Below are 23,395 nucleotides of genomic sequence, written 5' to 3'. Positions count from 1 at the left end.
CTATACATCTCAAAGTCAGAAGGGGTCCTGTTCCTCTCTGAAGGGACACATGTGTCCTATTTGGAAGCAGTAGTGGCAGCATCCTTCACTCACTCTGTGGTGTACTGGCCACCATGGACACACGCTGTGGCACCCTTCCCCTGCCCGCTGCTCCAGGTGCTGACATCTCTCTTCCCGCATATGAATGGGAATCAGAGACCCCCACCCAGTCCCTGATGGTCTCAGCCAGGGTCATTATTGGGCTCTGTTGAAGCACCTTTTAGGGATGACAGCTGGTCAATTCTCCTTTATCTGTATTTTCATGAGTGTGAGACCCCAAATACTCTAGGTGGTTCACACTCAGGGCATCATGTGAATTGGCTGTTGGGAGAAGCAATTCTTTGGTCAGTGTTCTTTCAATTCTTCAAGATTATAGCCAGAAATCTCAGAATATGAGTATATCAACACTCTAACCTTGCTCTTTGCTGATCTCGCTTGATGATAAAGGGGTAGGGGCAGTCTTTGGGTCAGGCGCTGGTAAACAACACATCTGCTTGCACATGCATAACCTTCCAGTTCCATTTTATTTTATCTTATTTTTTTTTTTTTTTTGGAAACGGGTCCTGGCTCCTGTTGCCAGAACAGTGTAATTAAGAGCAGTCTCACGGCTCCACTGCAACCTCCGGCCTCCCAGGTTCAAGCTGATTCTCCTGCCTCCAGCCTCCGGTAAGCTGGGACTACAGGCATGAACCACCATATCCTTCATTTTTGTAGTTTAGTAAGTGAGGGTTTCGCATGTTGGCCAGGATTATCTTGATCTCCTGACCCGTAATCGCGCCAGCTGCGTACTGGGATTTGGGCATAAGCCACCATCGCCCGCTTTTTTTTTTTTTTTTTTAGAGAGAAGCCAGGAGTCTTGGCATGCCCCAGGCTGGAGTAATTGTTGCAAGCCAAGAAAGCTCACTGCAGCCTTGACCTTCTGGACGCAAGCAATTCTTCTACCTCAGCCTCTCAAGTAGCTGGGACTACTGGCGTGCGCCACCATACCCAGCTAAATTTTTTAATTTTTTGTGGAGACAGGGTCTTGCTCTGTTGCCCAGGCTGATCTTGGACTCCTGGCCTCAGGTGATCCTCCTGCCTGAGCCTCTTTAAGTGCTAGGGTGACAGACATGAGCCACGACGATGACCTGTGTATCTTTCTGTTTTGTTTTGTTTGTTTTTAACAATTATTTTCTATTTGTAACAAGTGATTTTGGATTTCCTCCTAAGGAAGAAATAAAAAGTGTCCTTTAAAATTAAATTTATTATTAAAAAAGCAAAACAGATATTTCAACACTGATACACAAGTCTAACAAAATCCACAAAGGTAGCATCTGAATGGATAAAGTTAAAATTTACCCAACATAGCTCTGTTTTCTTTCTATTACTTTAATTTGTAGGAATCCCTGGAAGTCCCTGCTGTGTGGATAGCACCCTTCTCGATTTCCAGCAAAGATACAGATGCTCTCTTGTGTTTGTATTTCTTTTGGTAATTTCCGTGGAAATTTGGAAGAAAATTTGGAATATTAAATGTGGAGGCGTAGAGGCTCAAATTGTCTTGTCTGCTTTGAATCACCTAGCCCATTTTTGGAAGCTGCCTAAGAAGATTCGTGAATGGAGAGAAAACATTGTGATGAAAATTTGAAACTTTGGTTAGGAATGATCTTTGAGAGCGAGCAGTTCTGGGGTCTTTTTTCTTTTTTTTTTTTTTTTTTGAGACGGAGTCTCACGCTGTCGCCCAGGCTGGAGTGCAGTGGCGCGATCTCGGCTCACTGCAAGCTCCGCCTCCTGGGTTCACGCCATTCTCCTGCCTCAGCCTCCTGAGTAGCTGGGACTACAGGCGCCCGCCACCGCGCCCGGCTAATTTTTTGTATTTTTAGTAGAGACAGGGTTTCACTGTGGTCTCGATCTCCTGACCTTGTGATCCGCCCGCCTCGGCCTCCCAAAGTGCTGGGATTACAGGCGTGAGCCACCGCGCCCGGCCGGGTCTTTTTTCTTTCCCACTGATTCAAATGCTTTTAGAATGTCCCTTTTCGTTCCTCACACTCATCTCATCCTCTTACTAGCTGGAAAAATATTTGTGGCCAAGAAACAAACTGAAGCCCCCATGTTTATTATTATAATATTAGTAGTAGCTGGGCATGGTGGCGTGTGCCTATAATCTCAGCTTCTTGGGATGCTGAGGCAGGAGGATTGCTTGAGCCCAGGAGTTCAAGACTGGCCTGAGCAACATAGCAAGACCCTATCTCTGCCAAAAAAGAAAAAAAAGAAAAAAACAAAACCAAAAACAGCCAGGTGTGGTGGCATGCGCCTTTAGTCTCAGCTGGTTGAAAGCTGAGGCAGGAGGACTGTTTGAGCCCAGAAGGTCAAGGCTGCAGTGAGCTGTGATTGTGCTGCTGCACTCCAGCCTTGGTGACAGAACAAGACCCTGTCTCTAAAATAATAATAATGACATTAGTCACAGTAATAATAATCATGATGATGCCACTAATTGAACACTTGCTGAATGCCAAATGCTGCTGTGCTTATCATTTTACATGCGTCATTATCTTTCAATTTCACAAGAATTCTATGAAAAAGGAATTTGTATTCCAATTTATAGATGAGAAACACAGAGGCCCAGAGAGGCTAACCAGCCTAAGGTTATGAGATGAGATTTGCATCCAGACATGGTTTGACTCCAGGGCTTGTGCACTTAACCACTAAGGGATGCCGTTTCCCAAGAGACTGACTACAGCACACTCTGGGCAAACTTCTGCAGAGAAAATAGCACCATGAAGTTAAGTCCATGGTCACCTAAATGCAGTTGAGTGCCAGGATGGCAAGGTGGCAGCCTATGTAAGGTGAAAGGTAGAAATGCTGGAAGAGCATGACAAGAATATATTTAAAGCCAGGCAGTGGGGTTTGCAGCTGGGATTACAGACAGCCCATATCTGTAATCCCTGCAATTTCGGAGGATAGGATGAGAAGATCACTTGAGGTCAGGAGTTCAAGACTAGCCTGGGAAACATAGCCAGCTCCCATCTCTACCAAAAAAAAAAAAAAAATTTTTTTTAAATTAGCTGGGCATAGTGGCACAAGCCTATAGTCCCCAGCTACTCAGGAAGCTGAGGCAGGAGGATCGCTTGAACCCAGGAGCTTGAGGCTTCAGTGAGCTATGATTGCACTATTATACTTCAGTCTGGGTGAGAGAGTGAGACCCTATCTCTAAAAGCAACGACAACAATATCAACAAGAAATTTACAATGAGGGGTCTTCATAGCATTCTTTTAGACTAAGAAACTACTTAATGGACAAAAAGTAGGTAAAAATATACAGTGATTTAACGATGTAACTAAGAAAACTGTATAAGTGTGTGTAGAGAGTGAGAACTTTCCCTCCTGTGTACACATGATATACATTTTTTTTCTGCTGTTCATGGAGGAGTTACAAAAATGTATAGTGTACCTGGTAGTGTACCACACACACTGCCCCCATCCAACATACCGAAAAACAAACCAAAACAAGCCAAAAAACCCTCAACATGTATTTTTTGAAGTAGAGTTTTATATAGGCCTCCTTTTCATATCCTGATCAATAAAATAATATCAAATAGAGTCATGAAATTTGTCCTGCCCCCTTGTCTCCCTTCAGGTTTAAGTTACTGAGCCAGGAGGAAGGCGAGTACTTCAATGTGCCTGTGCCACCAGAAGGAAGTGAGGGCAACGAAGAACTGCGGCAGAAATTTGAGGTGAGGTTTCTTTTCTTGCTCTCTTCTTTGTTTTTTCTCTTTATTTTTTCCTTCCTTCCTTCTTCTCTCTCCTCTTTCTTTCTCTCTTATTCTTTCTTTTTTATTTTCCCCTCCCTCCCTTCCTTCCTTCCTTCCTTCTTTCCTTCCTTCCTTCTCTCCTTCTTTCCTTCCTTCCTTCTTCTTCCCTCTCTCTTTTCTTTCTTTCTTACTTTCTCCCTTTCTCCCTTTCTTTCTTGCTTTCTTTCTCTTGCTCATTCTTGCTTTCTTGCTTGCTTTCTCTCTCTCTTTTCTTACTTTTTTCCTTCCTTCCTTCCTGCCTTCCTGCCTCTCTCTTTCTCTTTCCCTCTCATTTTTTATTTTCTTTCTCTCTCTGTCCTTCCTTTGTTTTTTTCTCTGTCCTTCCTTCTTCCTTTCCTCCTTCCTTCCCTTCCTCCCTTCCTTCTTTCCTTCATTCCTTCCTCCCTCCCTTCCTCCCTTCCTCTCTCCCTCTCTTCTTTTCTTTTCCCTCCTTCCCTCCCTTCCTCCCTTCCTTCCTTCCTTCCTTCCTTCCTTCCTTCCTTCCTTCCTTCCTTCCTTCCTTTCTTCCTTCCTTCTTTCTTTTCTTTCCTTCCTTCCTTCCTTCCTTCCTTCCTTCCTTCCTTCCTTCCTTCCTTCCTTCCTTCCTTCCTTCCTTCCTTCCTTCCTCTCTTTCTTTCTTTCTTTCTTTCTTTCTTTCTTTCTTTCTTTCTTTCTTTCTTTCTTTCTTTCTTTCTTTCTTTCTTTCTCCCCTTGCTTTCTCTCTCTCTTCCTCTATCTTCTCTCTCTCTCTCTCCTTTCTTCATCTCCTTTCTTTCATCAATGGAAACCAGTTAGGTTTGCTGCTGTGCTGATTTTCCTGTTTATGGCATGGTTCCTACCAAGACTTTTCACGACTCTGAGTCTTTGCAAGGTTGTTTCATCTTCTAGAAAACTCTGATTAATCCTTCAAGACCCCAATTAAATGCCCTTGCCTTATGAAGTTATTCCTGCTTCCCTGTCTGCATCAGACTTAGACATTTCTTCAAAAGTGCTTATTCACTGCCTACCATTTTGATGGTGACTTGGACTGGAATGGTAGTCACGGTGAATGAAATAAGTAGACAGAGGGCCGGGCGCGGTGGCTCACGCCTGTAATCCTAGCACTTTGGGAAGCCAAGGCAAGCAGATCATTTGAGGTCAGGAATTCGAGACCAGCCTGGCCAATATGGTTAAACCCCATCTCTACTAAAAACACAAAAAAATTAGCCAGGCGTGGTGGTGCATGCCTTTAATACCAGCTACTTGGGAGGCTGAGGCACAAGAATTGCTCTGGGTGGCAGAGGCGGCAGTGAGCCAAGATCGCGTCACTGCACGATCAGTAATGCTCTGTTGCCCAGGCTGCAGTGCAGTGGCACGATCTTGGCTCACTGCAGCCTGGGCAACGGAGCGAGACTTGGTCTCAAAAAAAAAAAAAAAAAAAAAAGGGGTAGACAGAGAAGTGATATATTTTGGAGGCTGAGTCAACTAGGCTTGCTGATGGATGGAATCCGGATTGGCTCTATTGGCAGAATGGTGCTATATAGTTAACGAATGGAATTGATTGTGCTAATGACTTCATGAAATACCCTGGGGGTAGATCTTCCCAGAGAATAGTTTTATCAAATGGAAAGCCCTTGGCTGTGACCTTGAGTTACATTGCTGGCTCTACTTCTACCTGAGATAAACCCCTTTCCTTCTATGGGGACAAATAAACACCATTTTCAGCTACGTAAGAGGTGCATAGGTGTATAGGACACATCCCTGCTTTACAAATAAAATGTTTGGGGGAAGATAGGTTTGAATGCTTACATTATATGTGCATTGAGTGATTTTAGTGGTTTCCTGAGGGAAAACACATTATTTTGTTCCCACAAACTCAATACACTGAGTCTGGTGGGAGATGATCAATTCTAGATAAGCCATGATGGCCTACTAACTCCCCAAAAATGTGTATAATAGCATAGCTAAAATGAAATGCATTTTTATTATTGTTATTCGTCAAATAATGACACAAGCAAATAAAAAAATGTGTAAAGACCATGTAAAGTCCTGTGAAAGAGAGATCAGGTACCTTGAGAACATGTAGAAAAGAAATGTCACGTAGTTTGAGAGGATGGGGAGGTGTCAGGGAGGAAACAGCAATGGAAGTTTACCACGTAAAAAGAGGGGAAAATGTATTCCATTCTGCAAACAGCATGTGCAGAGGCCCTGTGGTTGGGGGTTATATAGCAACCATGTGAGACTGAAAGAAGACCAGCCTGGGTAGAGCGGAGAAAGCCAAAGAGAGTCCAAGGCTGGGGAAGTAGGTGTGGGTCAGAGTATGCAGAGCTGTGCTGGCCTTGACAAGGATTTTAGCATTTATCCCAAGAGCATTTATCCCAAGAGTATTTATCCAAAGGATTTTAGCATTTATCCCAAGAGCATTTATCCCAAGGATTTTTCTTTTTTTTGGAGATGGAGTCTTGCTCTGTCACCCAGGCTGGAGTGCAGTGGCCTGATCTCGGCTCACTGCAAGCTCCGCTTCCTGGGTTCATGCCATTCTCCTGCCTCAGCCTCCTGAGTAGCTGCGACTACAGGCGCCCGCTGCCACGCCTGGCTAATTTTTTGTATTTTTAGTAGCGATGGGGTTTCACCGTGTTAGCCAGGATGGTCTCAATTTGCTGACCTTGTGATCCGCCCGCCTCAGCCTCCCAAAGTGCTGGGATTACAGGCGTGATATCCCAAGGATTTTAGCATTTATCCTGAGAGCCCAGTTACCACACGTGGTGTATTTCAGTACGTTAGGGTTGGTTGCCTCTGTTTGGTTAGGCGGCTTTGAATTCTAGGGCTCTATATTGCAGACATGAAAAGGCAACCATTAGTGAGTGTATTCTTGTTTCTGAAGGCACATCGAACACAGCAAGATAAAGGACAAGTTTGTTGAAAGAAACAAACTTTCTACCAAGTTTGTTTTTCCCTTAACTTGATAGAAATAGTGCTTAGGGGCCAGGCATGGTGGCTCACTCCTGTAATCCCAGCACTTTGGGAGGCCGAGGCAGGAGGGTTGCTTGAGCCCAGGAGTTCGAGACCAGCCTGGGCAACATAGTGACTCTGCCTCAGTATTTAAAAAATATATATTTTAAAAAAATAAAAATAAAAAAAAGAAATAACTTGTATTCCCAAATTCCTTGTCTTGAACCTGTGCCTTCCCTACATGCTGGAAGATAGTGATAGTTCTGACCCAGTGGGGTCCTCCCTTCCTGGAAACAAGTGGAACGGACACATTGGCCTTGAGCTTGTCAGTCATTCTCCAGTGACCTCGATAACAGAGACTTGTTCCCAAAGTCTTGGACTCAAGCCCAAGTGAACTGATAAAAGCATCTTCCCTCCAAGTAGAACTAAAAACTGGATGCTGTTTGATAAAAATTAAGACAGGAAGGCCGTCCTTCCAGAGAACACTTTCCATCTCTTTCCCCCAACTTGCCGGTGAAGTATCCATTTGCTGCTGTTACAGAAATGTACTATTAAGGATGAAAAACACAAGGCCAGTATTTTCTTGTATACAGTGAAGTCTCAGTTTTACAAAATGATTTCTTCTGTCCTGGGGCAGCCGGGGTGACATTTCAGAACACCAAGGAAAAGATTTTCTACGCAAACAGTGCATTTGTCTGGGCTGGTAATTGGCTTGGAATAGGGGACTGTTTTGTCCGCATGCAACAAATTGTGTCCCTTTATTTCTAGCAAGAGCCTGCAAAAGCTTGTTTATGCCTGAATTATAATCGCTCCATACTATAGTTGTTGATTTAAAAAAATGTTTCCAACAGACCGAAAATTGTTCTCAGGCTTACAGAGGAATTTCAGTTGACCTTGAACGTGAGAAATGTAATCCCTGGGCGATAACCAATTAGCACCCGGAATGACTCAGAAATTACTTTGAAGCCTCTTATCTGGAGGAATTCTGAGTGACAGTAAAATCGAGCTGCTAGAATTGGGGTAATAGAATTTCATGGTAGTGTGAGCTTGGTGTAGTTGCCACACGTGGTATACTTCAGAACGTCAGAGCTGGCTCTGTTTGGTTAGGGGGCTTTCAGTCGACCATGGGCTTGGGAAGAGAAGATTCTGTTTTGGATGGCACACAGTAGGATTTCTCAGAGTCTTAAAATGTATTTATTTAACAAAGTGCTTACTGTGTGCCTTTTAGGATTCTAAGTGCTTTGCAAATATTAACTCCAGTAATTTAATCCTTACAACAACCTAGAATGGTAGGTACTGTTATCACGCCATTTTACTTTTACAAATGAAGAAACTGAAGCTCACAGAGGTTTAAGTAACTTTTCAAGGTCCCAGAGCCGCTGGTTGTCCCGGGTTTGAGTTTTCCCCAGAAACAGACTATAAGGATTCAAGTGCAAGTACTTTATTTGGGAGGTGATCCTGGAAGCACCATAAGTTAATAAAGCAGCATTGCCAGAAAAGGTGGGAAGCCAGGAAAGTATTATCAAGCAGGCTACTGCTGTGGGCAGCTAGGGTTTAACCCTGCTGGAGAACTCTCTAGTCAGTGCAGAATGCATGCCTCAGAATTTCCCGATCAAGGGACAGGAAGCTGAGGGGTTATCCATTGGCTCTCCTTCCATTGCAGGCTAAGGGCTGCTCCCAGGGAAATCCACCCACCAGCACTTTCAATGTGCCCTGTGCGCCGTGCCTGCTCCTACAACCAGAAAATAAGCTGCAGGCAAAGAATCGCAGGTGTTTGCTGTTAGCAGCCCCAGGTGTAGAAAGTAGCATGCTGGTGGTGTCTTGGAAGAACACCAGTGATCGTATCTGTGCAATGTGGCCTAACGGTTAAGTGTGATGGCATGACTGCCTAGAATTGGATCCCAATTCTGCCACCTCCTTGCTGAGTGGCTATAAGCAAGTTGCTTTGTCTCTCTGAGCTTCTGATTCCCTACCTGTAAAATGGGGAATTATAGCACTTCTTACTTCATGAGGTTATGTGAGGATTGAATGAGGTAATGCATTTAGCAGAGTGTCTCACACGTCATACACATCCAGATGTTAGATGCTAGCATCATGGTGGTTGTTATAATTATCGGCTCCCCCTTTGGGATAAATAAAGCTCAGAACATCCTCTTTCTGGGCTTTGGAAGGGCTGCTTGGAGGTTAGGGAGAATCTACAGGGACTCCTAGCTTACAGAGGTCCTTGCCCCACTGCTGGGTAGCTGGGAGTGCCTGTAGTAGTTCCTTGTAGGGGTGGAGTGACAGAGGAATCTGCAGTTTTAGCCAGGACAGACATTCATCATTGGGAGTGGAGCCCAGAGCCTGGCTGCTGGGGCTTCTCCACTGTCCCCTCTTGCTGTCTGGAAGGTGACTTGGCTCTTTGCTCAGAAATGCTATTTGCTTTCTCTCTTAGCATTGAGTTCTAGGGCTTTAAATTGCAGACATGAAAAGGCAACCATTAGCGTATTCCTGTTTCTTCAAGCACATCCTACCCAGCAAGAAAAAGGATGAGTTTAATTTGTGCCTGAATTTTAAAATGTTCGCTCTTTGATGCAGTGTGTCCTGGGCATTGTCCCCTTGGAACAACGGGATATTTCGAAGGAAAAAGGACAGGGCTCCTGTCCTCTGAAGGCTCACTGTGTAGGGGCCACAAATGCAGGTGTTTTCAGGAGCCAGGCAAACAAGAAGGCGAAAGAGCTTGGCATCACCCAGTGTTAGCAGATCCCCTTCTTCAAAAGAAGCTGGGGATCTGGGTTTTCATATCTCCAAATTTTCAACAGTTGGCAACTAATTAAATATTAAAATGACAACAAACGCTGTGCAGACCAGATCAACAGGGTTATTAGACTTCTTTTTTTTTCCAGGGTTATTAGTCTTCTGATCTAGATTCTAGAAGTTAAATTAACATGCCCATGGGAACCGTTATAAAAGCAAGCTGGGAGGGAGGGAGGAAAGAGGGCTGCCAGCCTCCGATTCAGAGGAGAGAAGGGAGCTTCTAGCACTGAAGGATGAGACTGTTAGCTGCTCCTTGAAGGACAAGGAAAAAATCAACCCCACCCCACCCCACCCCCCACCAAAAAAAGTCCTTATCTGTTTTGCTAATCAAAGTCAAATGAAGAAATCAGGAAGTTTGAGGTCTGTGCTCACACTTCATGGGGAGTGTGTGCTGGGACCTGCAGGTGGATGGGAAAGTTCCCAGGATGGGATCTGAGGACTGGGACAGGCAGGACTTGGATCTTCACAGTCTGGAGAATGGAGTGTGTGAATCCGATGGGTCCTGAGCCAGGATTCAAAGAAGGCGGGGCACACGGTGATAAGGTGATGGGGGGGTGGAGCAGGGAGGGGAGGAGGGAATGTGTTTGGGTCAGGCCAGCTTGGGGGTGATGATTTAGGAGGGTGTGAGGACATAGCCCAAGAAAGGTGAGACAGCTTCTGTCCTACGCTGGTTCTTTAGTTTGCAGTCTCCATTGCAAATAAGATAACCTTGTAGTTTTAACTACCCCCTCACTGCCTCTGCACCCCAAATCTGTCTCCAGTTCAGATATCTTTGCTCAAGCCCCAAACCCACGTATACAACCGCTTACTGGGTATTTACACGTGGGTTAAACCTCAGCATATCTTACTGCAAAGTAAACTGACCAAGTATGTTCACAGCAGCGTTGTTAGTAGGCCGAAAGGGGAAACAACTCAAATGCCCGTACACAGGAGACGGGATAAACATCAACAATGAGTGCCATTCAGCAATACAAAGAGACAAATTACCGATTTATGCAAAAACATGGATGCATTTCAAGAACATTTTGATGAGCGAAAGAAGCCAGGCACAAGAGTACACACTCTACGATGCCATTCAGCTGAATAAAGAACAGACAGAACTGACCTATGGGATAGAAACCGGAACAGAGATCGCCTTAGTGGGAGGGGGGTCGACTGGGAACTTTTGGAGGGTGATGGAAATGTTCCGCGTCTTGTTTGGGGTTTGGGTTACATGGGTGTGCGCATTTGTCAAAATCCGCAGAGCCGTGCACGTGAGACTGGTGCACTATGTGGTACCCAGCTCGATTTTCAAAACATGAGTAAAGAGAAAAATGGTGGATGCTTTGTTAGCCATGGTTCCTAAGTGGTAACAGTGGAATATGCATCCCATGAGGGGGAAATAAACCTTGCAGTTTTAAGCTGCTGTGGGGAAGAGGGGATCTCAACATGTCTGAAATCACACCGGTCATCTCTGCCCACCCTCTTCCCCACACTTCCAAACTTGCTCCTCTTCCGCTTCTTCTCATCTCAGTGGAAAGAACCAGCATCCTGCCAGTTGGCCAGAACAGAAGCTGGAGCTGTCCTTTATCTCCAATCTCCCTTCTCCCTTGCCCAATGTGCTACCCAGCCGGGGTCAGTCTGTCTCCCAAACAGGTCCACTTTGTTCCATCTACACGGCAGACAAATGAGTCCATCATTCTTTTTTTTTTTTTTTTAAGACAGGGTCTCCCTTTATCACTAAGGCTGGAGTGCAGTGGTGCGATCATGGCTCACTGCAACCTCCGACTCCTGGGTTCCAACTCCTGGGCTGATCCTCCCACCTCAGCCTCCCGAGTAGCTGGGGCTACAGGCACACACCACCATGTCCGGCTCATCATTTCTCTCCTTAATAATGCAGTGACTTCCTAGTGATCCCCTAGCCCACAGGCTGGGGGTCTCCTCTCTCCACTCAGGGTGACCTTTTAAATTTTTTAAGGTCATACCATAGCCCTGCTTCAAACCTTTCAAAGGCTGCCTGTCATGCTTACAGTCAGCCTGAATTTCTTAAGGTCCTTTCAACCCTTTGTCTGCCTCCTGTGTCATATCTGCCTTGCACTTCATGCTCCAGCCAGATGATGTTTCATTCTTTGAATGTGTCTTCCCCTCTGTTCCATAAATGCCGTTCCTGCTGCCAATACCAGTTTATCTGCCTCAGCAACCCCAACATACCTTTTGGACATAGTATGGAGGACCCAATCCCAGCTAGAATGCACTTTTTTTGAGAGTATCTGCATCCTTTTTGCCCTCTGATGTATCCTCAGCACCTAGAGCAGCACCTATCATGTAGCAGGCACTCAATAAGAATTTTTGGTTTGTTTGTTGGTTTGTTTGTGACAGGGTCTTGCTCTGTTGCCCAGGCTGGAGTGCAATATAGTGATCATAGCTTACTGCAGCTTCCAACTCCTGGGCTTAAGGGATTCTCCTGCCTTAAACTTCCCAAGTAGCTGGCACTACAGGCCCACTGTGACCATGCCCAGCTAATTAAACTTTTTTTTTGAGATGGGGTCTGGCTGTGTTGCCCAGGCTGGTCTTGAACTCCCAGTCTCAAGCAGTCCTGCCTCAGCCTTCCAAAGCTTTGGGATTACAGGCATCAGCCACCACATCCAGCCTTAATAAATGTTTTTTGAATGAATGAATGAATCTTCCCTGATATTCAACACTTTGGAAAGATTTATGTTGCCTCTATCTTCAAAACAACCAAATAATGCAACAATAATAATAGATACCATCCACTGAGCATCTGTTGTGTGCCAGGAATGATACTAAGAACTCTGTGATACATCATTTCATGTCATTATCTCCATTGTCTTGAAAAGGTGATGAATGTTTAGGAAGCTTCAATCACCAAATGCAATTAAGTGCCTTCTCTGTGCCACACTCCTCTAGGTACCAGGAAAACAGTGGAAAGCAGAACAGACAAAATCCTTGCTCTCGGGGAGCTTACATTCTGGTATAAGGAGAAAGACGATAAATTGGGAAACAAGTAAATATATGGTTTGTAAGATGGTGACAAGTGTTTTAGAGAAAAGCAAGTAAGTGAGGTAGATGGAGATTGCTGAGAGTAATTTTATGTAGGGTGTTCAGGGAAGAGCCCTCTTATCAGAGGTGAGAGAGTCCGGGGAAAGAGTGCTCTGAGCAGAGGGAACAGCAGGTGCAAAGGCCTTGGGGTAAGAGCGTGTTTGGTGCATTCAGAGAGCAGCGAGGAGGCCAGTGTGGAAGTAGAAAGGAGACTGAAATCAGAGGGAGTCCAGAGGGACTCAGTCATCTGTGGTCTCTGGTTTTTACTTTGAGAATAGTGGGAAGGTATATATATTGGGCAGAGGAGTGTTATGACTTAACTGATGTGTTCTGGACCACACAGCTGATTCATGTCAGAGAATTCTACCACGAGGCTTTTTTTTTTTTGAGTGAGAGAGAGATGGGATCTCACTCTCTCACCCAGGCTGGAGGGCAGTGGTGTTATTACAGCTCACTGCAGCCTCTAACTCCTGGGCTAAAGCTATCCTCCCACCTTGGCCTCCCAGGTAGCTGGGATGACAGGTGCACACCACCATGCGTGGCTAACTTTCTTATTTTCTCTTATTTTTGTAGAGACAGGGTCTTGCTATGTTGCCCAGGCTGTTCTCAAACCTCTATCCTTAATTGAATTTCCTGTCTCAGCCTCAAAAATTGTTGGAATTACAGGTGTGAACCACTGTGCCCAGTCACACATGAGCTTTTAACTCCACAGTTTTCTCTCTGCTAGAAGTGAATCCAGTAACGAAGTCCTGGCAGCTGCAGGTCTCCCGCTCATGGCTTCCGGTTCTTGTCTCATTCCAAATCACCTGCTGCCACTCTGAGCCCCATTCCTCCGCTCATGGCAAGGAGTCCCTCTCCCATTGCACTGAGGACACACATGGCCCTTATTCATCTATTTATGTAACAAATATTTAGCTGGGAACTATACTAGTTGTCAGGAAAACCACAGAGAATGAGAAATATTCCGTGTCCACAAGACAGTTTCCAGTTTATTGGAAGGAAACAAGTGGACAGGCAGTTATCCTCCAGTATTAATGGGAAGAGAAGTGGATGAAGAAAATCAGAGGAGAAGCTAGTACAAACAGAATGGATGAGTGCTTCCCTGAGGACATGAAGATGTGAACCCCTAGCTGGGTTGTTGAAGGGGAGAGAATAGCCATTTGTACCACAGTAGCAGCAGCGGATGCAAAGGCCCTGTGGTTGGAGGGGCCTGGGACATCCAGGGGAGTGAAAGGAGAGTGAAGCTACATTGTAGGGAAGAAGCACCCTAGCAATGATGGAGTTGGAAAGCCAGGTAGGGCCTGAACATGTAAGTCCATGAAAGCACCTCAATCTTTATCGTGAAAATAATGGGATGCCACTGCGGCATTTTAAGCAAGAGGGGACTTGGTTGGGTGAGAGACTCACTGTGCTCGTGTGTGAAGCCCAGTGTAAAGGAAAGCAGTGTGCCTTGTGCAGGTGAGAGATGATGGCAGGTAGTGGTGGTTGAGATGGAAAGAAGTAGATGAATTCTAGAGACAGCTGGGAGGGAAGAAATGGCAGTTCCTGGTTACGGTTGAGACATGAGAGATCAAAGAAAGATGGAAGTGCAAAGGATGTCCGACAGGTTTCAGGCTTGTGGACTGATGCACGGCCATGCTTTCCACGGGGACAGGGTGCCGGAGCTGCAGGAACCACAGCTTCCCACTGTGTGCCTGTGTCTTCCTACAAGATCATCCTCAAACCCTGAGCATGTTTTCTGTCTGCTTCCTTTTTGCAGAGGGCCAAGATCAGTCAGGGAACCAAAGTCCCGGAAGAAAAGACGACCAATACTGTCTCCAAATTTGACAACAATGGCAACAGAGACCGGATGAAACTGACTGATTTTAACTTCCTAATGGTGCTGGGGAAAGGCAGCTTTGGCAAGGTATGGTATGATTTGGTGACTCCACCTGCTCTAGAAGGAACATCTAACAAGGCAGGCACATTTGCTGTTCCTATGGGACGGACGTCCTAGTGGGAGAGAGAGTAAGAAGTAAATAGACCCACACTCCACTTTGTAATGAATACCATGAAGGAAATGAATGGAGTGCTCTCTCACAAACAAAAAAGGGACCCGTTCAGACAGTCTGAGGAGGTGACACATACGCTGAGACCTGGAGGATAAGAAAGAACTAGCTATACTTTCAAAGAGCTAGGAAAAAGTGTTCTCAGAAGAGAGCAAGTGCAAAAGTTCCAAGGTGGGGACAGGCTGGGTGCATCCTAGGAACCATCAGAAGGTGTTGGGGCAAAATGTTGCTAGTAGAAGGAGGTATAGGATTTGATGTTGCAGAGATAAGCAGGACCCAAGGATGCAAATCTTACAAGCTACGGTGAGGAGTTTGGGTTTCCTTCACATTGCAGCAGGGAGCCACTGAACGTTTTTAAGCAGAGCAGTGATACGATCGGATTTGCCTTTTGGAAAAGATCACTCTGACAGCCGAGAACGGAAATGGTTCCTTTCTAACAGTAGCACAGTGGAACGGTGACCCTGGGACTCGTAGAGTGGTTCTGGATGCTTTTATAGATACTGTGAGATGCTGTTTTACTGAAGTTGAGATTGTGTTATAAGTATTTCTGACTCGTTTAGTGTTGTTTTGGGGTTTTTAGTCCCTTTGCGTGCCATGAAGATGTCTAGTATAAATCTCATACCATGAACTCAGGTGTGCAAAAAATATAAATTTATTTTCCATCTATGTAGCGTAAGCCAAAAACCTGGGAGTTATCCCTGAGTTTCCCCCTTTGCTGTATTCCCACCATCCCTACCCACTGCCCCCCGCAACCATGTACAATGCACTTGCGAACGCTGACAGTTCCTTCAAAGTATATCATGTATTCACTAACTTCTCTTCATCTCTCTAATACCACCCTAGTCCAAACCATTAATATCACCTGGATAAGTACAGAAACTCCTCAGTGGCTTCTCAATCCCAATCTTGTTACCTGTCATTAATCCCAATCCCAATCTTGTTGCCTATAATTTATCCCAATCCCAATCTTCCTTTCCTATAATTAATCCCGATCCAAATCTTCTTACCTGTAATTAATCCCAATCCCAATCTTGTTACCTATGATTAATCCCAGTCCCAATCTTGTTGCCTATAATTAATCCCAATCCCAATCTTCTTGCCCATGTTTAATCCCAATCCCAATCTTCTTGCCTATAATTGATCCCAATCCCAATCTTCTTACCTATAATTAATCCCAATCCCAGTCTTGTTACCTATGATTAATCCCAGTCCCAATCTTGTTACCTATGATTAATCCCAATCCCAGTCTTGTTGCCTATAATTAATCTTGTTACCTATAGTTAATCCCAATCTTCTTGCCTATGGTTAATCCCAATCCCAATCTTGTTGCCTATAATTAATATACTTTCTACTTCACAGCCCTAATAATTTTTTAAAGCTTACATTAAGTCAAGGAGCTCCCCTGCTTAAGACCCTCCAATGACTTTCCATCCAATTAGAAGAAATTCTGTGTTACATCCTTAGCTTGTATCACCCTTTATCATCTGGCCCTTGTTCTCTGTGTGACTTCTTTTCTTCTTTTCCTCCTCCCCATCACCCACTGTGCTCTGGCCACAACATCAGCTCTTGGGTCACTGAAACACACAAAGCTCCTTTCCCCCTTAGAGGCTTTGTGATTCTGCTCACTTTGCTGTTTGCATGGCCGGCTCCTTTCTGCAATTCACATCTCAACTTAGACGCCACCTCTTCTGAAAAATCTTCCCCAACTACCCACTCAAAGTTGCTTCTCATTCACTGTCCGTTATATTTAACTCTCTCATAGCACCCATTACTGAGTGATGCTTTTCTTGTGTCCTCGTTGATTTTTCTCTCTTCCCTTTCTAAGGTCTAAGCTCTACAAGAATAGGGATCGTCTCTGTCCTGGTTGCCATTGTGTTCTCAGAGCCTAGGGATGGAATTCATTCAGTGCCTAGACTGTGAATGCATGGATTCTCTGTCTGTGGGTGGCAAGGGTATCCGCTGAGATGGACTAAGTGATCTGAAATGATGGCTCAAAGTCTGAAGAGCCTCAGCATGGGATGGGAATAGAGAGTAAGGGCAGCCAGTAAGATGGCCCATCCAGTCCCTAAGGTTGGGAATAGGCAGTTGGCAGTGGTCCACAACGTTGTATGGTTTTTACCAGCAACTCTGAGCATCCCTGGGGTAGAGATGGAGAAGGAGATGGTGGATTTGAGCTAAGGGTGAGATTAGTAGAATCAGTGAGCTAGATTATGGAAGAAAGAGAGTTAAGGATTCTGGGAAGAGAGATGTCCACTGCAGATCCACAGAGGCTGTACCAAGTGCTCAGGAAAAATGTGTTGAATACATGAATGAAAATGGTATCTAGATTGGGTTGGGGAAGACGTCTAGCATAAAGAGAGTCATCACCTGGGTGGGAAAAAGGGAGTTTAGAAGTCTAGGGATGAAAAAATAATGGATGAGGTCAAGATACGTAAAATGTTAGGAAGAATTGAGGCATTTAGATTTCAAACATGGAGCAGTCTCTCTGATGATGGGGAAGAAAGTGGCCTAAATAAAGAAGAGGTTCTAATAAGCTGAGTTTTTAAAAATTAAATGAGCACTTTTTTTTTTTTTTTCTTTTTCAGACAGAGTCTCACTCTGTTGTCCAGGCTGGAATATAGTGGTGCATTACGGTTCACTGCAGCCTCGACATGCTGGACTCAAGCAGTCCTCCTGCCTCAGTCCCCTGAATAACTGGAACTACAGGCATGCACCACCACGCCTGGCTAATTTTTGTTTTTGTTTTTGTTTTTGTGTTTTTGAGTCAGAGTCTCACTCTGTTGCCCAGGCTGGAGTGCAATGGCGCCGTCTCGGCTCACTGCAACCTCTACCTCCCTGGTTCAAGTGACTCTCCTGCCTCAGCCTTGTGCTTGGCTAATTTTTGTAGTTTTTAGTAGAGACAGGGTTTCACCATGTTGACTAGGCTGGTCTCGAACTCCTGACCTCATGTGATCCGTTCGCCTCAGCCTCCTAAAGTGCTGGAATTACCGACATGAGCCACCGCGCCTGGCCTAATTTTTGTATTTTTTTTGTAGAGACGTGATCTCACTATGTTTCCCAGGCTGTTCAAGTACTTATTAGCTCAAGCAGTCCTCCTGCCATGGCCTCCGAAAGTGCTAGGATTACAGGTGTGAGCCCCTGCACCTGTCTTAAATCATATACACACACACACACACACACACATATATATATATAAAATATATATATTTTATATACACACATATATATAAAAAATATATATGTGTGTGTGTTTTGTTTTTGTTTTTTTTGAGACGGCGTTTCTCTCTTGTTGCCCAGGCTGGAGTGCAATGGCACAATCTCGGCTCACTGCAACCTCTCCCTCCCGGGTTCAAGTGATTCTCCTGCCTCAGTCTTTTTGAGTAGCTGGGATTACAGGCATGTGCCACCACACCCAGTTAATTTTCCACTCTTAGTAGAGACAGGGTTTCTCCATGTTGGTCAGGCTGGTCTTGAACTCCCAACCTCAGGTGATCCACCTGTCTTGGCCTCCCAAAGGGCTGGGATTACAGGCGTGAGCCACTGCGTTTGGCCATGATATTCTTAATAAGCAATGCATTCACATGGTTCATCATTAAGATTATATTAAAAGGATAAACACTGAGAAGTCCTGCTCCTACCCAAGTTCCTATCTTTCTGTGACCACTCACTGCTGCTGCTTTCCCTATGTGAACACTTTTATTGTGTTAATTTGTGTCTTTCCAGTCCCCCTGAGGTAATCTAACATTTTTATTCTTGTCCTTGTTAACTCAAAAGTTTGTGTACTGTGCCTGTTTTTGATCACTTAACAAAACAGATGAGAGGATGTTTGATGGAGGATTGGAAGTTCTGGAGGATCCCATGGGAAGGATGGGGGTTGGGGGATAGTGGGTGGAGTTGTGGGAGAATGGATCACTGGGGAGCAATGAGAGAATAGATCATATGTCTCCATGGAAACTGTTATAATCATTGAGAGCTCTGTTCCAGACTGGAGATGTAGCATCAAATAAATCATAGATGAAAACAACAGTATGTCATGAAAGCAAAGTAGAATAACAAACACGTCTGTGATCCTTTAAAACAGAGTAATCCTTTGCAACTCTTGTATTGCCAACCAGGGTTGTAAATTAATGCAGGTTTTGTATTTGAATTCCAACTTTGAACATTTTGCAGTCTGGTTAGGTATATAGATCAATCTCCATAAACAGAAGAACACCGCTGCAGTGATTTACTCTTCCCCTTCTGAAGATGAAAGAGATCAGGCTTTGGGGTAATCTGTTTCCACCTCCCTTAACCCAGGAAAAACAAAACAAAACAAAATATGTTTTTAAACACTAATGGCCGTGAGCGGTGGCTCACACCTGTCCCAGCACTTTGGGATGCCGAGGTAAGCAGATCAAAGTCAGGAGTTCAAGGCCAGCCTGGCCAATATGGTGAAATCCCATCCCTACTAAAAATATAAAAATTAGCTGGGCATGGTGGCGGGCACCTGTATTCCCAGCTACTCAGGAGGCTGAGGCAGGAGAATCACTTGAATCCAGGAGGCGGAGGTTGCAGTGAGCCGATATCGTGCCACTGCACTCCAGGCTGGGTGACAGAGCAAGACACTTGTCTCAAACAACAACAACAACAACAACAACCGCACTAATAATTTGTGGGGTGACTAGGGAATGGCACAAGCCTTTGGTAAGACCTGTAAAAATGGAACAAGGCAGGAAGCAAAGGTGAAGGACATTGAATTTCAAATATGTAAGCTCGTTTCAAAATCTTCCAAAAGAAGAAAACTGGAGAGTTTGTTTTTTTGAACAGGCAAAAGTGTTTACCTGGAAGGGCTATCATACCAAAGCGGGGCCTGTTGGCATGGCTGGCTTACTCGGAGGTAGATGCCTTCTAGGACTTTTAATACAGAGCATTCAAATGTATCATTCACATTTAAAAATTATTTTATTTCTCAACTTTCATTTCAGATACAGAGGGTACATGTGCAGGTTTGTTACGTGGTTATATTGTACCCAGGTAGTGAGCATAGTACCCAATAGGTAGTTTTTAATTTATTGCTTAATAGTGCTCAGAATTTTATCCTTACCTCTCTGTTTTTATAATGCCTTGAAACTTTAACTTGAGTTTTGCCAGCATCTTTCAAGAATTCAACCTTGAATGATTGCTGGAGTCAAAATTATGCTGCACATATATAAATTGGGCAGATCTGTACCATCCAGATTGATGATACAAGCTTACCTTAAAAAGTAAATACAGCAAATACTTGATCAAGCATATATACAGCACAAGGACAACTCTTTATATTATAGACATGATTCCTCTAACCCTAATGTGCTGCCTTAATAAACGTGCATTAAATATTTAATGAATGCTAATACTGTGTGTCTTCGGAGACTTCATATGTGCTCGTGGTAATGATTTGTATGATACACGTTTTTAAAAAATAGTATGCAGGAAAGTTTGAATGGAAGTTTTCTTGTTCTCTCACACCCGTGACTCTTGCCTACAGATGGAACTGAGCTAATGTATGTGAGTTGAGATGGCGTCAGGGGGATAGAAAGGGGCTGGGGGAGGCAGCTGGTGTGCTATGGTGGACATAGATCTACAACTATAAAGAAGCTCAAACGTAATAGCACAGAAGACCTATGTAAAAATGGTATTTACTGGAAAATGGAAATAGCCCAAATGGTATATTCATAATAAATACAAGAAAATGAAGTGACTCTCTCCTCTTTCTGTCTTTCCCTCTCTCATGCACACGCATCTGTCTGTCTGTCTGTCTGTCTGTCTATCTATCTATCTATCTATCTATCTAATCTATCAGTCTATCTAATCTATCATCTATCTACCTATCATCTATCTATTATCTATCTACCTGTCATCTATCTATCATCTATGTATCATCTATAATCTCTCTACCTATCATCTGTCTATCTTATTATCTATCATCTACCTATCAATCAATCAATCAATCAATCAATCATCTATCTGTCATCATAGAAAGATTTTCGTAACATAATATCAAATAAAAATAAAAGCAAATTATGGAACATTATGATTGGCAACATAACATGTATATAGACCAATTCCTTTTATGTAATATACTCATGGTCCCTCCTTTTATTAAACTTTTTCTTCAACATTTCATTGTGAAAATTTAAAAACTGGAAAAGTTGAAATAATTGCATAATGAACATCCATAACACCCACCACCTGGATTCCACAAGTAACATCTGACTGTATTTGCTTTATCATGTATCCATCTGTCTATCCATCCATCAACCCTTTTTTAATGCATTTTAAAGCGAGTTGCAGACATCCGTACCCTTTACATTTGCAGGTAACTGCAAGTGCACTTTACATTCAGCATGTGTACCATTTAACCAGAATTCAATATTTGCAATGATTATTTTAAAGGTAAAATTACATATACTGAAATGCAGCTATCTTAAGTGTATCGTTCTATGAGTTTTGAAAAATGCATAGTTTTTAAAATGCAGTGGAGGTATAAACATTCATTAAAAAAATCACACGGGCATGAAAGCAACTGTGATGTTTAGTGTGTTCCCTGGGCACCTGTGGGAATGGGATTTGCCCTAGTTGAAGCCAGAGAAGACTTCTGTGAAAAAGTGGCTCGAGCTATAGCTAAAGGACGAGTTAAGTTAACTATACAAACAGGGGAAATAGTAAATGAAAATCTCAGAATGTCTCCTTCTTCCTGGCCCCCACCCACAAAATATAGGCTTGGTTAATCTGTGTGGCTAACAGGGCACCTAAACTCCTTTTATTAGGGTAGATTCATCTGCTGTAACAAATAGACCCCCAAATATATACTGGCTCAGACACAATAGAAGTTTAATTTTCATTAAACTTCTAAGTTTAAGAAGTTTAAGACAGGCGCGCCTGGCCCCACCCACTCTCTCCATATGGTGATTAAGGGACAAGGTGCCTTCCGTCCTATATGGCTCCATTAATCCCTAGAGCTTTGTTTTCTCTGCAGTCAGAGGGTGGAGGAGGCACAAGCTGCTTCTTAAAAGTCTCAGTTTGGGAAGTGGCACCAATCACTTCTGCCTACTCTCTATTGGAGAAAATGTAGCCACGTGGCCACACTTCAGTGCAAAGGAGGCCGGGAGAACAATTTGGGTGGATGACGCGTGTTCTCAGCTGCGCTCCCTACTTTTCAGCCCTGGATGGAATTTTTCATGGTGACACACAAAAGACCTTCTGACCTTTCCCTTTAGAGCTCCCAGTGTATCACACTCCACACACAAAAAACTTCACGTGCCTCTTCTCTGTGGCATTTCTTTGTGTTCGAATCATGGAGCACGCCAGGTGTTAGTGGTAACTTTCTTGAAGCCTAGCACGAGCCAGGGATAAGTAGGAAGAAGTCAGCAGCTTATGAAATTACAAAGAAAAAGTGAAGTGTCTATAGAAACGAGGTGCTCAGGTATCACATTTTTTCTTTTTTAAAAATCTCATCCAGTTCTCTTGCTGTCTATGCATCTAAGATGATCTAAAATCAGAAGCAGAGAGGTGAGAGACAGAACCATTAAACTTCCCCATCTAGTGTTTGACTGTCCTAAAATAATCCCAAGATACTGAACCAATGACATTAAATGCCTGGGTGTATCACTAAGGAGGCTGTGGAAGGTCTGGTGGTGGCCGCTTCCACTAGGGTACCCCTAGAAACTTGGCATTTGTGTGACACTCTCCAAGATGCTGGCATCAACTTTTGTAGCTCAAAATTCAGACTGTACAACAGAGTTGACTATAGTCTTGGCCAAGTTTCCCAAATATTAGTCATTTATGCACCTGTTGTGGGTTTTTCTTTGCCATTACATGCCTCCTTTATGCGATCATATTTTTCTTTAAAGTGACTTTAACTTCACTTCCTTTTCTTCTTCTTAACATTGCCCTAAGCAATAATATATGTGAAATCACAAGTTTGATATACCAGTTATATATTTATTTTAATGTGTTTGGTTTGATATACCAGTTATATATTTATTTTAATGTGTTTTAGGAGAATATATTAAAAGAAGAGTAATTTTGTCCTTGTACTAGTACCTGAACCACATTTGGTGAAAAACTGTCATAAAATCCTACACTCACACAATGTAAGATTGAGGTGATTTGGCAGCTCGATTACCATGGTATTTCTAAGAATGTGAAGTCTTTTGTTATAATTGGTGTGCGTATCTGGAAGTTACAGAAAGTCTCTGTTCATCCCCCTCCTCCATATCCTTTCCTTCAAATAAGGAATATGCTCAACACTCCCAGTATCCTTAAAAATCTTTCCTGTGATCTTGACCTCCCTCCACCCTCCTTTTCTCACTAAATATATCCAGACAGCAAAGCTACTCTTTGGAGATTTGCTACCTTCGTTTCTTCCCTACCCACTCCTTCCTTATCCTTTTGTATTATGTCTACTCCCCTTAGCAACTTTCAGAAGCATCTGTCTCCCAGGTTATCAGCAGTGTCATAACTCATACCTCTCCAGATCTGAGCATGAGGCATCCTGGCTTGCTCAGGGGAGTAGGGCAGACATGAGGGGAAGAGAACTGGAAATAAGATTGGAATTCGTACATTATTCTGGGGAGAAGTCATCACCTTTACAGTAACTTCCCACTGAAAGGCACAACTAAGGATTCATTCATTCAAGAAGTATTTATTGAGCATCTACTATATGCCAGGTACCCTTGTAGGTACAGAGGCAATGTCTGTGAACAAAACAAACAAATATATCTGCCTGCCCCTCATGAAACTTATATTCTAGTGG

General features: G+C 43.7%; 1 protein-coding gene across 4 annotated transcripts in view; it reads left to right on the top strand.

Moving 5' to 3' along the window:
* PRKCB (protein kinase C beta) overlaps nt 1–23,395 on the top strand; it is a 383,326-nt gene that overhangs the window by 270,901 nt on the left and 89,030 nt on the right. For all 4 annotated transcript variants that reach the window (XM_021931832.2, XM_021931831.2, XM_021931830.2 and 1 more), the window contains 2 exons: nt 3,652–3,748; nt 14,331–14,477. In XM_021931832.2, the coding sequence (XP_021787524.1) occupies nt 3,652–3,748; nt 14,331–14,477 (244 nt within the window). The remainder of the gene's footprint in view (nt 1–3,651; nt 3,749–14,330; nt 14,478–23,395) is intronic.

Source organism: Papio anubis, chromosome 18, assembly GCF_008728515.1.
Source record: "Papio anubis isolate 15944 chromosome 18, Panubis1.0, whole genome shotgun sequence".
NCBI lineage: Eukaryota > Metazoa > Chordata > Mammalia > Primates > Cercopithecidae > Papio > Papio anubis.
Note: the sequence above shows the minus strand (reverse complement) of the source record. Positions and strands in the feature narration are given on the sequence as shown.